The sequence below is a fragment of the Drosophila virilis genome, chromosome 4 (assembly GCF_030788295.1).
Source record: "Drosophila virilis strain 15010-1051.87 chromosome 4, Dvir_AGI_RSII-ME, whole genome shotgun sequence".
Classification (NCBI taxonomy): domain Eukaryota; kingdom Metazoa; phylum Arthropoda; class Insecta; order Diptera; family Drosophilidae; genus Drosophila; species Drosophila virilis.
This window is the reverse complement of record NC_091546.1, coordinates 12,307,322-12,320,012: the sequence shown is the minus strand read 5'-3', so window position 1 is coordinate 12,320,012 and position 12,691 is coordinate 12,307,322. Positions and strand designations below refer to the sequence as shown.

Below are 12,691 nucleotides of genomic sequence, written 5' to 3'. Positions count from 1 at the left end.
TGACAAATATCACTAGCATTTGTTCTTAAAGTCCTTTGTACTTAAGCCTACATTCAGTTTATATACTATTATTTACAACTAATATATATATTGTTTTAATATTTGCCTGGGTTCCTCAGTTCAGTACGCTGACCTGACCATGGGTCTGCCCTCAATGGCATTGATGATGTTGTTGGCTGCCAGGAGACTCATTTCGATGGTCGTCTTCATGGTCTGCGTGCCCAAATGGGGCAGAACGACTGCAAAAGAAGCAAAGCTTAGACAATTCTCTTGCAGACATAGATTGGCTAATACGCACCACAATTGGGCAGCTTGAGGATGGGGCTGTCGGCTGGCAGAGGCTCCGGCGTGGTTACGTCCAGGCCAGCGGCAAGGAATTGGCCAGTGCTCAGTGCCTCATGCAGATCAGCCTGATTGACCAGACCTGCAATAGATGATGTAGTAAAAATTGTATTAGCTGACCCGACCCCATGCCCACTCACGCCCACTCACCGCCTCTGGCCACATTGACAAAGACCGCGCTGCGTTTCATTTGCCCGAAGGCCTGCGCATTGAATTTTCCGCGGGTTTCGTCGGTGAGGGGCGCAGCCACCACCAGGAAGTCGCTCTCCCGCAGCAGACGCTCGAAGGGCACATGCTCCGCCTGGAACTGCACATCGTTCTCCTTGCGGGTTCGCGTCGTGTAGAGTATCTTGGCCACATCCCAGCTCTGCAGACGCTTTGCTATGGCCTGGCCAATGCCGCCGAAACCAAAAAAACCAATCACAGAGTCACGAATCTCCACACCCATTCGCCAGTCGATCTGCTCCGTGACCCACTGTGAGCTGCAAGGGAAATTTCGAAAATTAAATAACTTGCCAGAAAATACTTTTATTAATAATTTCTTATAGAAAACTACTGTTTTTTTTTTTTTTCAAATAATAATCTTACCCTGAATTCAAGCAAGAATTCCTCAAATTTGACTTGTTTTTACTCTTAGCTATCATTTTTTTAATGCACAGCTCTGAAAACTAATTATTTAAATACCTCTAACAATTTTGAATATTTTTTTAGTACAAGAAAATACGTTAGTTTGCGATCTCAATTTGAAAGTTCAAGAAAAGTTGGCAGCCCGAGCAGAGCTTAAGCTTTTGGTTGGAAAAGCTCTTGTCTAAGCTTTTGCGCACAGCTGATACTAACGTCTCGATGTCGGAGCGTCCCGCATGAAAGTGTCGACCGGCTGCAATCATCAGGCCAATGGCCAGATCCGCCACCGCGTTCTTGACCACGCCCGGCGTATGGCCCAGAGGAATCCCGCGGCGCTTGAACTCCGGCACATCCGCAAAATCAATGCCCGACGACATGGTGCTCACGGCGCGCAGCTGCGGCCCGGCTGCATCGAGTATGGCGGCGTTCAGCGGCTGATAGTGCGCCCAGTAAATGGCATCCATGCCGGGCACCTTCTCCAGAATCTCTGCCCGCGACGGCGGCACACTCTGGCAGACCACAGTCTCGGCGCCGTGTGAGCGCAGCAGCGCCAGCGCCGGCGCCGGCACCTGCGGATGCGAAATGAGAACCTTGAACGCTCTCGCAACACTCATCACGAAGAGACGCGACCTGACTTGCCCGGCGGTCAGCTTTAAACTAAAACAGAGCATGGAATATGATGTAAACTAATCAATACTTGAGCTTTTTGCACAAGCTCTCTCTCTCTCTTTCTTACTCTTACTATTTCTCTTTCTCTTTCCTTATCTGTCAGTTGTTTACCAAGATCTGATTGCAGCTACTATAGGCATTACTTAGAAAATGACACATCCTGATAGACTGGGACTATATAACTCTATTCCTACGAAGCACACATATACATATATATAGATAAATTTGTTATATATTTTGCGATAAAAGTTTCCGAAATGAAGTTGAAATGAATTCCACTTTTCTTGAACATGAACCCAAGAGTTTCGCGAGGCGCCGTTTAAAATGTGTTGCCTTAAAGAGTTCCCAAGTCGTTTTTCCACCGATTCTGAGCTGTTGCTACAATCTGAATAGGCATACATATGCAACATTCGCATTTGATATTATATTATTTAATTTACAATCATTCACACAATCAATTGTTAATAATGTTCACAGCAATAATCCTCGCACGCTTCAGTGGGTCTCCCGTGCATTTCCATGCTTTTCCTAATAGGCCGGCGACAGCATCCGCTCCCCGGCCAAGCCGCGCAGCACGTTGTGAGCGGCAATCGTGGCCATGTCGGAGCGGGTGCGCGTGGTGGCGGAGCCAATGTGGGGTAGAATAACTGAAATGAGCAGCAAAAAAAAAAACAAAAACAAAAGTGAAGTGTGTTTACCTTGAGCTGCAAATACATACAGATACTGTACTTAACGATCTGTGAACAGACAAGTCTATCAAGTCAAGGCTTAGCCAGTGCTGGGCGTTGAGGTCAAAAGGGTTCAAGGTCAGTCGGATTATGTTTATGCTAATGTGTTAAATGTGCTAGAGTCGAGCCTGCTTATTCTTTTTTTCCTATAGCACTTTTCGCTAATGCCAGTCAGAATTATAACTATAACGAAATTCTTTCAAACTATTTGCACGTTTGCCAAATATTTAGTTGTTATTTCCAATTTAATTTGATTTAGTTGAAATGTTTAACAGCGCATTTAACTGTGCCATGCTAAAAGGGGCTTGGCGGAAACGAGATTCCCGTTAAGATATGTATACGCTAGGTATACGCTTCCAAAAATAATACTTTTCCGTTACAATTTCAATTCAAAAATCAAGAAATTATAGTAATAAAAAATTCTAATGCTAATGCTACGAATAATGCACCTACTTATTATATTGCTAATGCTAATGCTAATGACAATGATAATGATAACGCTGCTGCTTATGGTGGTTATGATAATGCTAATAATAATGATAATGATAATAATGAAAAGTAATAATAATAATATTTATATTTAACTATATATGAATAATATTAGCAAGAATTCTTAAGAGCCCTCATATCAATTTTAAGTTTCTACCAATTAAATTAATTTTCGCGCTATAATTATAAAATATATATACATAAATATTCTTTATGGAGATAACCTAGAAAGAACCTTGGTCATCAATTGAAAAACTAGCCCAAAAAAAAAAAAACAAAACTCTCTAATTTGTTGGAAAACAAACGCTAACGCAACTGAAGATAAGACTAAGTCACCACAGCGATAAGGCGACGACTAATTATCACTAAAAAATGTATGTATGTACCCAAATTTATTTATAAATAAATATAATACTCACCGACATTGTCCAGGGCGAGCAATTTGTTATTGGGCGGCAGGGGCTCGGGATCGACAACATCCAGGCCGGCGGCAAAGATGCGGTTCGATTTGAGCGCCTCGTAGAGATCGTCCTGGTTGACGATTTCTGGAAGCAGATGAACGGATGAGCAGGGCAGGCATGGGTGGCATGTAGCTGTACTTACTGCCCCGGGCAATGTTGACCAGGACGGCGGTCTTCTTCATCTTGTTGAAGGCGGTGGCATTGAAGATGCCCTGCGTGGCCGGGGTCAGGGGTGAGGCGATGACAACAAAGTCGCTCTTGGCCAGCAGCTCATCGAACTCCACCTTTTTGGCGTTGAGCTCCTTTTCGGTTTCCCTGTCGATGCGACGCCGTGTCGTGTAGAGCACCTGGTCAATGTCGAAGCCGGAGAGGCGCTTGGCAATCGCCTGGCCAATGCCGCCGAAGCCGAAGAAGCCAATGACAGAGTCGCGCACGTCCTGGCCGAGCAGCCAGTTCAGATGATAGTTCTCCCAGTTGTCGCTAAACAAACGCTTATGAATAAGGGCTCCGGATAATTTCTGCTTTGGCTTACGTGTCGATCTTTCGGCGTGCCTCGTGAAAGCGACGACCCGCTGCGATGAGCAGACCCACCGCCAGATCGGCCACAGCTGTGTTCAGCACGGTGGGCGTGTGACCCAGTGGAATCTTGCGACGCTTCACCTCCTCCAAGTCGACGTAGTCAATGCCCGCCGACATGGTGGAAATTGATTTCAGCTGTGGCCCGGCGGCATCCAGAACTTCGGCATTGAGTGCATCGTGTCCGCCCCAGAAGACGCCATCGACGCCCTTGATTTTCTGCAGCAACTCCGCACGGCTGGGCGGCAGGCTCTGCACCTGGACGAGCTCACAGTTCTCCTTGAGCAGATCAATGCCCGACTGCGGCACTTCCGGATGGGTGATCAGCACCTTGAATGGCTTCGCGGACATCGTGCGATTCCTGGAACTGCGCAACAAAGAACCATCATTGGGTGTTACCAACAGGGCCACACAGCAAAACAGCGGCAGCAACAAATTCAATTTCACAGCCATTCTGCTCGAAGATAGGCTTGGCCAGCAACTGAGCCGCATACCCACCCCGGCTGTGTATATAGCGACGGCCGCCCAACCTGGCCCCAGTTGCCGATGATCAGCGACGACACGCTTCTGAACCGGTTAAGCATTCCTAGTTCGGTTTTAATTGGTTTGTGCTCTTTCGATTTCGTGCCGCTCACTAGAAAGAGAGTCTGCCGTGCAATGAGTATTTTAAGAGAGCAACAAGTGCTGACATTCTTATTGGACGTGTTGACAAGCGGGAATATGTCACGGCTCCAGTTATTTCTAACTGGAATCAAGCACTACGCTTAAGGTTGAAAGTACTTTAGAAGTGTCTGAAGCTTAGCAGAAATGTAGGGTGTTTAAATAACATAAAGCTTAGCAGAAATGTAGGAAGTGTTTAAATAACATAAAGATGTGGGAAAAAATTAAAAAAGTTTTATTAAGTTTTATTCGTAGAGAAGAAAGAATATTTGAATATTCAAATATATTCTACACGATTGAGGATCTAGTTGTATTACTTATTATCTATATATATAATTGCTGGCAATTTGCAATTATATTTCACAATAACAACATAACATTTTATATTGCAAACGACTTTATGTTATATTGAAAAGGTTTGCTTCTGAAGAATTTTAGTTTCTATGGCAACAATCAGCTTTCAATTGCAATGTGCTAGAATAGACACACTTCAGCCAGGGTATTTAATCTTCGGCAACCTATCTCTAAAAGTTCTATTTTCTAGCTGCTACACTTAGATTATAAACATGAGATAAGATTTGATTTTGTTTTTGCTAATAAAAAAAACAGTTCTTCAATCAATTTTATGACGTAAATTTCGCTGCTATTATTCTTTTTAAGTATTTAGCAACATTTCGATTCTTGTATGATGGAAAAATACCCCATTAACATTCAGAATGTCAAAGAACAAATCATAAACACTTTTTCCTCTCTTCCTGTGGTTGCTGAGCGGATCACTAAGAGCGCAATTGTTCCCATGTAAACCGCAACTAATAAATTTTGTTTTTAATTACAAAAAAAAGTCTGTCAGACTAAAGCTCTGTTCGCTCTGTTGGGAACTGAATGTCAACTGAAAGCTGTTATGTGCTCTTAACAGCCGCTGCTCTCACTTGCGCTGCCGCTCTTCAAACTCACCAACTATTACTCTCTGGCACTTGGGAAACTTAACGGCTGGGCGTTTGCCGAGCGACTGAATGGAAAGTCAATCAGTGGCTAGCTTTTTATACAGTTACTAACTTGACAATTGCCAGAAAAGTTGATGACTATGGTGGATAAAAGCTTTATTATTTTCGGTGAGCAATCGCCCACTAAAAATGGTTTATGATTAAGTTGTATTGCATTTGATCAAGTCCAGAGCAATTGAAACTCTGCTTATCTTTTCAACGATCATCCAGCAAGCATTACCCCTCGTTTGCGTCGACGCCCCCGCGCAGCGCATGGCATTCAATTTTTCTTCAACTTTTGTTTATTTCGCTCTCGCATTGCACATTTTGCCGCTCTTTGCTTATCTCGTTTTGTTTGCACTGTTTCTTATCTGAATGGACAGCCAACTTGTCCGTCCCAGTCGCTGTTCCCGTCTCTGTCTCTGTCTCTGGCTCTGGCTCTGTGATTGTGAACTCTTTAGCTGGCCCGCTGCTGGGCTAAGCTGCGCGCCTGCTCAAAATACCAGTTGGGGATTTTTTCCATGTCATTTGTGGCGCTCGCATGCGAGTCATTTCCAATTGGAATGGGACAGGTATCCCCAGCTCTGGTGGAGTCGAGTCGCCATTGGAACGTTGTGGAACCTACTCACACGCCAAATGCTTGGCCCCCGCCAACGCCAGATTCACAGCCTGACACCGCTTTTTTTGTGAGCGGATCTGCTCAAATATTGTCCGCATAGCAGCAGGCGCGCAGAGCCGCACAGCTGCTCTCTTCCGCCCCGCGCTTTTAAATCCCATCTCTCTGTGAAAGCAGCAGCAAATAAACAAGAAACAGCAGATGGCGTTGACGTTGACTTTGGCGCTGTTGCTGTCGCTGGCGTCGGCGTCGGCGTCGGCAGTTGTGTGCGTTTGCATGGATCAGGCGGGGCAACAACTGCCTTGCAGGGCTGTCGCCGAATGCACGTAATTATACCCTGCATTGCGTGTTAGCAGCCGGGTAGTCTAAGTTACCAACTCATTTAGTTGCACTTGTGGATATTGTGTATGCGGTTGAAGAAATTAATATAGTTAGGTACAAATGTAGTATAAAGATATAGTTGAGATTGAGAATAGACTTGAGCTAAGATATAAAGACATGTATCTAGTATGTAAATATTAGTGTAAGCTTTATAAGGGATTATATATTGTGCTCCAGCTTTAAAATAAAAAGAAAACATAAAATTCAAGTCCAAAGTCTCAGCCTGCTTTAAAATCACAAATTAAATATGTTATGATAAATTGTTTATATTTTTGTATGTTTAAGGTAAACAATTAAATAACAGTTCATACTTTTAGGCTTGGCAAAATAAAACATATGTACATTCACATACATACACATACATATAAGAGCTCAGAGGGTATTTGAGAGTCGTGCATTTGATTCTTCTTGTGGTTGCAATCGTAATTGTGACGCCACGATTTCAAGCTTGGGGCTGAGAAGTTCGCTGTGCGCTTTGGAGAGTTTCTAGTCGCGGCTGCACTTTGCCTAATTGCAAAAAGGTTATTGGCCCAGAGTTGCCAGTTGCCGGTTGGCAGTGCTGCCAGAGTTGGCCCCCAAAGTGCGAGGGTGGTTAGCGGTGGGCGCCAGGCGACGTCTCGCGCGTCTCTCTTTGTGGCTGCGTCCGCTGTTTGGCGTCGCTGTCGCTGCTAGCGCTTTGTTCTTTTGCTTTGTGGTGATTTTCTTTTGTGGCGGCTCTCGCTCCAGTAGTTGGGCTCGCTGGGTGTCTGCTGGCTTTTATGCTTTCCTGTTACCAAAACACGATGCGTCATTTTGACTGACGTAACCAGGAGACAGCTGTCTATCAGTTGCGACCGTCGTGCCGTCGACGTCGTTGTCGTTTACCGTTACGCCCGCTGCCGATGGCAATGACAGCGCTCGCTGCGGTTTGGCGAACAAGTGCACAGCATTCAGCAGACAGCAAAAAGCACTCGAGCAAAATAAAAGATGAGCTACACACACAAACACAAACACAGACACACACCATACATTCGCAATGCACAGTTACACGAAAGATTGCGTGGCGCCGTCGTAAAGTTACAGTTGTAGCCAACGCGGGTAGCACAAAGCTAGCTGATAAGCGACACCACTCTGCCCCCCACACTCCCACCCCCAGGCGTTCTCCTTCCATGTGTTTGATCACGCTGCTTAAATAACGGCGTTTGTCAAGGGCAGCGCCCACGACATCAAGGGGCAGCATCCAGCAGCAGCCGCATTCTGTTTGCTTCATAATCAACTACAGCGCAGTCGAAATCAAAAATGGTTGCCCAGCTGCAAGCCACAAAGCTGCAAAGGCCGCCAGTCAAGTGCATATGCCATGCGCAGGCGCCAAAAGACGAAGCGGCGCCTACAGCCGCGAACGGGCCACTGCCGCCAGCCCAGCAGCAGCAGCAGCAGCTACCCAAAAAAAAACCGGGTAAGCACAAAAACAAAGCACCGAGCACCGTTAATTTTTTTACGTGCTGTGAAAAACGGTCGAAAAAAAGCAACGCGCAGCATTGAGGCAGGTCCCTCTACGCGATACGAGCGAACAGGCGCGCAAGCAGCAGCAGCAAGCGACAATGCGACGTCGGCCACGCCAGCTGAGCGAGCAAAAGCTATATTTTGTGTGCGTGTGAAAGCATGTACGTGTGCGCGTGTGTGTGAGCAGTGCCAACACAAGCGGGCGCCTACGTCACAGCAGCACATGAGCAGCCAGCAGCAATCGCAGCGAGAGCGCGCGCTCGCTTGTGTGCCTGCTGAGAGTGAGAGAGCGCCTCTGGCTGCGTGGGAGTACTGCCGATGTGTGCGTGTTTCGGTGTGTGTGTGTGTATTTCGGTTCACTTTGCTGTGACTGTGCTTCAATTACCGTTACATGCGCTGCGCGCAGCTATTGTATTGTTAACATTGACTGACACCAGGCACGGGTCGTAATTTACATGCCTCTGCACTTGTACTGTTAGCTTCTGTCCATACAGTGAGAGACAAAAAGAATGCTGTCTGAGTGGGACAAGACACACACACACACACACACACACACACACAGAACGTAGTTGGCTTTGTGGAATTGAGCACAGGGCTTTTTGTTTTTGGTTTTTGTTTAATAGCATTTGTGCTTTGGGAAAACGAGTGGAATTCTCATGCTGTTCTCATGTATATTTTTGTTAGATGCAGGCATGCAGCAATTATTATATTCACAAACAATTTAAGCAGCATCGTTGCAGTGTGTCTGTGTCGCTATTTCAATTTCGAATTTGATTCACATTCGCGCCAAACTCTGATGTGGGTGCAATCGATCCGTTTGATTCCGGGCCAGATGCAGAAACTGCAGCACTGGCCGCCACGGCCACAACGCGATAGGGAAACGAGCGCCCCGCCGCAGGCTGCAATTGTCGCACCGACACCTCCTCCTCCCTCTCCATGTTGCCCAGCATGGGCTCAAACAAATGATGGAACAGGCTATATGGCTGGGCGGTGACACTCCTGTTGGGCGATGCTGGCCGCTCCGACGAAAACGGCTGCGGCTACAAGTCGAAACCCAATTAATTTCTCTCTCTCTCTCTCTCTCCCCTCGTGACCTACCTGCAACAGTGTGGTATACATCTGATCGGCATAGTTGAGCAGCAGGCGCAATCCCTGGAAGCCCTCCTCGCGTTCGGGATGCTGACGCAGCTCCTGGGCCGCTGCATTGGTCATTCGGGTCAGTATTTGGACCACCGTCGAGAGGCTGCTCACCAGACGCATCACATCATTGTTCACATCCACGGCCTGAGGCAGCATGAACCACTCGGGCGTATGCCCATTGGAGCTGCTGAAGCCAATAGCTTCGCTACCACCGCTACTGCTGCTGCTGCTGCTGCTGCTGGTACTGCTGCTGCTGCTGCTGCCGCTGATGGAGGTGGGGCTGGTGGTGTTGGTGGTGTTGGTGGCAATGCGCATCTGGCGGGGCTCGACGATGACAATGGCTGTTGGGGGAGCCTGGTGGCAATTAGGCTAGGCGTTAGCTGTCATGGGGTTCGCGCTGTGGTTACCTGATCGCCATCCGTAGGCTCCTTACAGTCGTCTGGAATCGACCAATCGCCAATGGAATTGGATGCCAAGAAGCTGGCGCCGCTGCCTTCCTTGCTGCACCACATAAATGGATTTGGATTTTCAAATACTTTAGATTTTAAACACGGTCTATACATTGTACGCTTGTAAACGAACTAAATGGAAATAGCCAAACGTTTTCAAATTGTCCGCTTGCTACGATCCGACACTGAAACTTATCTCTTATCTTCAGAAAATACTCGGTCTGATAATTCACTCACCCAAGAGGCTCGACACATCCACATGCGTACTGTACACAGAATCGGAAATATATTTCAGTGTTCGTTATGAAGGCTCGTTCTAGAAGCAAGTCTTTCAATAACTATGCCAAACTTAACAATCGAATGTGGATCCAAAAAAAATCAAATACATTACATCTTAAGTAGACCAGCATACCAAACTTAACGAACCTAGCTTAAATAGTTCCCGAGATTCTACAGATTAGAGATAAACAATTGAGCTCCAAAAATGTTATTGTATCGAAGGAATTGCGACCTTCTTTTCTCTTCTATTCTCAATAGAAATAAGTACAAAGCTTAGAGAGATTTTCTTAGGGGATTTTTCATTAAGTTTTGAGAATTTCGGGAAATAATGTCTCTCCATACCATAGTAAGTATATCGAGTATATACTCGGATATCGAGCGGATTTAGGTGCAACAGTAAATAAAACTCTGATATTATTATTGAAGAACTATATCCTATAGCATCCTATTCGTTCTGTACTTATGTAAGTCCTGTGAACTCTGTATATTTACGCCGGATTATTATAATGTGTAGGAAATATCATAGCAAGCCGATTGTCAGACAGAGGGCAACATCAACATTAACATTAAAATCAATATCCACACAACAGACAAATCGATCGCATCCATTCAAAATATACAAGAACCCTTGTTTAGCGTATTAAGCACCATGGCAGATCGGCTATCCAATAAACACTTACTAAACAACCCCATGCATATGCGCGAACGGATGGACTGGCTGGATAGACTGTTTCCCTTGCCACCGGCACCACCTGATCAGTGTCGCGATGAGTACCTTAGGGAGTTGCTCCAGCCGCGGGAGTCCCATACACATGGATCGGGCCGATTTGTGGAAAGTTCGTCCGATGATAGCATATTGCCCAGAAGAATTCGATTTGGTACCGATATAAAGAGCACCGAGGCGAGGATCGTGGACGAATTTGTAAGAACTCGCTCCGTTATAATCCCGAACAGGCAAACAATGCTACCTAGAAGAACCATAATGCAAGACGACAAATTCAACCCATCGGTCCTAAACAAGATGCTGAGGGATCGTTACGGCAGCATAGCCAAGGCCATTGGCTGCGTAGCCGTGCTCTTCCAGATGACGGAGCTCAAGAACCAGATGGCCGTGGTGCGTGAGATGTGGCGGCATAAGACGAATGCCGATAACTCCCTTAAGATGTTCAGCTGGTCCATCAAGGACTATTTCATGCGCTTAAAGATGCGCGACACGGTCTACCTGGACACCATTGAGCTGGAGCTGAAGAGTCAAATGGACTGCTTCAAGTTTCGCATGGATCTCAAGGAAATCATACGGCTCGTCGATGCTGTGTATGATGACTTTAAGGCCAAGCGCGATATGTGCAACAGATCTATGTTATTGATAAAGTAAGTAAACCACTAATTAATCCTTAAGAAAATATGGGTGTATTAATTTAGAATGATAAACTATGTGTATGAAGCCGTAGGCAGAAAAACACGATGAAATTCCACGAAACTCAAATTGATCTGCTGCAATACAATAGATCCCGGATTTCTTTGCTTAACTAAAGACAACCTCAACTATTTGTTTTTTGCAGAGATGCCCAAGGGGATATTATGGAGCTGTTGTCCAATTCACTGAGGGAAGCCGAGGCGCAGCATAATCAACTGACAAAGGATATGCAGGAGAACCCACGTTTAGCCAATCCGGGCCGACAGGCCAAAATCTATTACATGGATTGTAAGCACACATTTAGATAGATAGATCGTAATACCTGCTATTTGCATTAATCCTATAAACGCCGCTAGTTATGGTACCAATTGAGACACGCTACAAGATAAACTGGGCGCAAGCAATAATGGAGCAGTCCATCTTTTATGATGATCTTTGCGAAAAGGTAAAATAATATTTTGAATATTTTTCACTTGTTATAGACCCTAACGAAACAATAATCTAGTACTGGAGGCTAAGTTATGCCTAATTACAATTTTAAATCAATTATTTCCACTCATTTTCCGTCTGTGCACGCGGAATTACGCAAAACCAGTGAAAAGGTTAGCTATCCCAGATTAAACTTAACAATAAGTTTATTTACATTTATGGTAATTACTTATTATATAATCTATGTATTTTCTGAACAGAATTGAATACTCCATAATATAAAGCAACTGACCCAATAAAATTCCATCAATGAATATCTGTAATATTTGGGGAATTCTACAAATAATGCGCTATTTAGATTACGAATTTTTTTAATTCCACAGCACTTTAGATTTATTTGAAAAACAAAATAAATATCTTTCTGTCCAAACATTTCCATACATTTATTTTCTAACAGGAAATCTTAGATCAGGTGGAATATTTTAAGGCAGACAATCTCGCGGAAGTTCTCTACCTTTACAAGAACATAAACATGGCCTATGTTTTGGAGAACAATAACTATAAGCTGCGCATCTCTGAGACCGAACAGGCATACGAGGAGAGTATGGAGCTAGTCGAAAACGAGATAACTATAACACGCAACAATTTGAACAAGGTGAAAGAGGATCTAGCCTTCTGTATGGAGCAAGTTCCCATGTTTCATAGAAAAATTGCAGAGGTAAAGGCGATTTTGGCCAGCCAAGAAGAGCACAAGCAAGACTTGGTAAGTGAGAGAGTTCCTGCATATTAGATGAAATTAAGCAGAACTTTCTTTACCAGGATCGAATATCGACTCGTGTCTCGAAAAAGAAATCACTCGATAACAAGAAAAAAGAGAAATAGTTTAGTTATTCAAATATCTCCAAAAATAAAATGAGAAAAAAAATTTTACTTAACGTTTAGCTACAATAAAATTTATTAATACCA

The 12,691-nt window shown here is 44.8% G+C and overlaps 4 protein-coding genes across 8 annotated transcripts; 1 reads left to right on the top strand and 3 right to left on the bottom strand.

The window, feature by feature from the left end:
* Nucleotides 1–29: 29 nt before the first annotated feature.
* LOC6628817 (glyoxylate reductase/hydroxypyruvate reductase) lies at nucleotides 30–1,652 on the bottom strand. 2 transcript variants are annotated; one of them, XM_002052031.4, is made up of 4 exons: nucleotides 1,180–1,652; nucleotides 493–824; nucleotides 299–424; nucleotides 30–239 (listed from the first exon to the last, which is right to left on the bottom strand). In XM_002052031.4, exons 1-4 carry the CDS (start codon nucleotides 1,635–1,637, stop codon nucleotides 121–123), a joined length of 1,035 nt encoding a protein of 344 aa, XP_002052067.2. In that variant the 5' UTR covers nucleotides 1,638–1,652; the 3' UTR covers nucleotides 30–120. The 2 variants fall into 2 exon arrangements, with proteins under 2 accessions (XP_002052067.2, XP_015028773.1); XM_015173287.3 differs by lacking the exon at nucleotides 1,180–1,652 and adding an exon at nucleotides 931–1,027 and having other exon boundaries at nucleotides 32–239.
* Nucleotides 1,653–2,044: 392 nt separating this feature from the next.
* On the bottom strand, nucleotides 2,045–5,635 carry LOC6628818 (glyoxylate reductase/hydroxypyruvate reductase). Of its 2 annotated transcripts, XM_032438061.1 has the most exons (6): nucleotides 5,504–5,533; nucleotides 4,388–4,536; nucleotides 3,846–4,256; nucleotides 3,456–3,793; nucleotides 3,272–3,397; nucleotides 2,045–2,282 (listed from the first exon to the last, which is right to left on the bottom strand). In XM_032438061.1, the coding sequence occupies exons 2-6, from the start codon at nucleotides 4,471–4,473 to the stop codon at nucleotides 2,164–2,166; spliced, it is 1,080 nt and encodes a 359-aa protein (XP_032293952.1). In that variant the 5' UTR covers nucleotides 4,474–4,536; nucleotides 5,504–5,533; the 3' UTR covers nucleotides 2,045–2,163. The 2 variants fall into 2 exon arrangements, with proteins under 2 accessions (XP_032293952.1, XP_015028772.1); XM_015173286.3 differs by lacking the exon at nucleotides 4,388–4,536 and having other exon boundaries at nucleotides 5,504–5,635.
* Nucleotides 5,636–8,662: 3,027 nt separating this feature from the next.
* LOC6628828 (uncharacterized) lies at nucleotides 8,663–9,760 on the bottom strand. 2 transcript variants are annotated; one of them, XM_002052033.4, is made up of 3 exons: nucleotides 9,559–9,760; nucleotides 9,110–9,505; nucleotides 8,663–9,051 (listed from the first exon to the last, which is right to left on the bottom strand). In XM_002052033.4, the coding sequence occupies exons 1-3, from the start codon at nucleotides 9,712–9,714 to the stop codon at nucleotides 8,770–8,772; spliced, it is 834 nt and encodes a 277-aa protein (XP_002052069.2). In that variant the 5' UTR covers nucleotides 9,715–9,760; the 3' UTR covers nucleotides 8,663–8,769. The 2 variants fall into 2 exon arrangements, with proteins under 2 accessions (XP_002052069.2, XP_015028770.1); XM_015173284.3 differs by having other exon boundaries at nucleotides 9,110–9,492.
* Nucleotides 9,761–10,404: 644 nt separating this feature from the next.
* Nucleotides 10,405–12,691, top strand: LOC6628829 (uncharacterized). Of its 2 annotated transcripts, XM_002052034.4 has the most exons (5): nucleotides 10,406–11,250; nucleotides 11,442–11,584; nucleotides 11,653–11,741; nucleotides 12,183–12,488; nucleotides 12,545–12,691. In XM_002052034.4, the coding sequence occupies exons 1-5, from the start codon at nucleotides 10,529–10,531 to the stop codon at nucleotides 12,605–12,607; spliced, it is 1,323 nt and encodes a 440-aa protein (XP_002052070.2). In that variant the 5' UTR covers nucleotides 10,406–10,528; the 3' UTR covers nucleotides 12,608–12,691. The 2 variants fall into 2 exon arrangements, with proteins under 2 accessions (XP_015028348.1, XP_002052070.2); XM_015172862.3 differs by lacking the exons at nucleotides 12,183–12,488; nucleotides 12,545–12,691 and adding an exon at nucleotides 11,802–11,904 and having other exon boundaries at nucleotides 10,405–11,250.

What these genes read in the sequence shown, in the direction of transcription:
- LOC6628817 (XM_002052031.4), bottom strand. Translation starts at nt 1,637, where the DNA reads ATGCTCTGTTTTAGTTTAAAGCTGACCGCCGGGCAAGTCAGGTCGCGT. An exon ending in TGTCAATGTGGCCAGAGGCG is followed by an intron (nt 425 to 492) that starts GTGAGTGGGCGT and finishes CATCTATTGCAG; the next exon opens with GTCTGGTCAATCAGGCTGAT. An exon ending in CCTCAAGCTGCCCAATTGTG is followed by an intron (nt 240 to 298) that starts GTGCGTATTAGC and finishes CTTCTTTTGCAG; the next exon opens with TCGTTCTGCCCCATTTGGGC.
- LOC6628818 (XM_032438061.1), bottom strand. Translation starts at nt 4,473, where the DNA reads ATGCTTAACCGGTTCAGAAGCGTGTCGTCGCTGATCATCGGCAACTGG. An exon ending in TCGCTATATACACAGCCGGG is followed by an intron (nt 4,257 to 4,387) that starts GTGGGTATGCGG and finishes TTTGTTGCGCAG; the next exon opens with TTCCAGGAATCGCACGATGT. An exon ending in GCACGCCGAAAGATCGACAC is followed by an intron (nt 3,794 to 3,845) that starts GTAAGCCAAAGC and finishes GCGTTTGTTTAG; the next exon opens with CGACAACTGGGAGAACTATC.
- LOC6628828 (XM_002052033.4), bottom strand. Translation starts at nt 9,714, where the DNA reads ATGTATAGACCGTGTTTAAAATCTAAAGTATTTGAAAATCCAAATCCA. An exon ending in AGCCTACGGATGGCGATCAG is followed by an intron (nt 9,506 to 9,558) that starts GTAACCACAGCG and finishes AATTGCCACCAG; the next exon opens with GCTCCCCCAACAGCCATTGT. An exon ending in TGTATACCACACTGTTGCAG is followed by an intron (nt 9,052 to 9,109) that starts GTAGGTCACGAG and finishes TTCGACTTGTAG; the next exon opens with CCGCAGCCGTTTTCGTCGGA.
- LOC6628829 (XM_002052034.4), top strand. Translation starts at nt 10,529, where the DNA reads ATGGCAGATCGGCTATCCAATAAACACTTACTAAACAACCCCATGCAT. An exon ending in CAAAATCTATTACATGGATT is followed by an intron (nt 11,585 to 11,652) that starts GTAAGCACACAT and finishes AAACGCCGCTAG; the next exon opens with TTATGGTACCAATTGAGACA. An exon ending in ATGATGATCTTTGCGAAAAG is followed by an intron (nt 11,742 to 12,182) that starts GTAAAATAATAT and finishes ATTTTCTAACAG; the next exon opens with GAAATCTTAGATCAGGTGGA.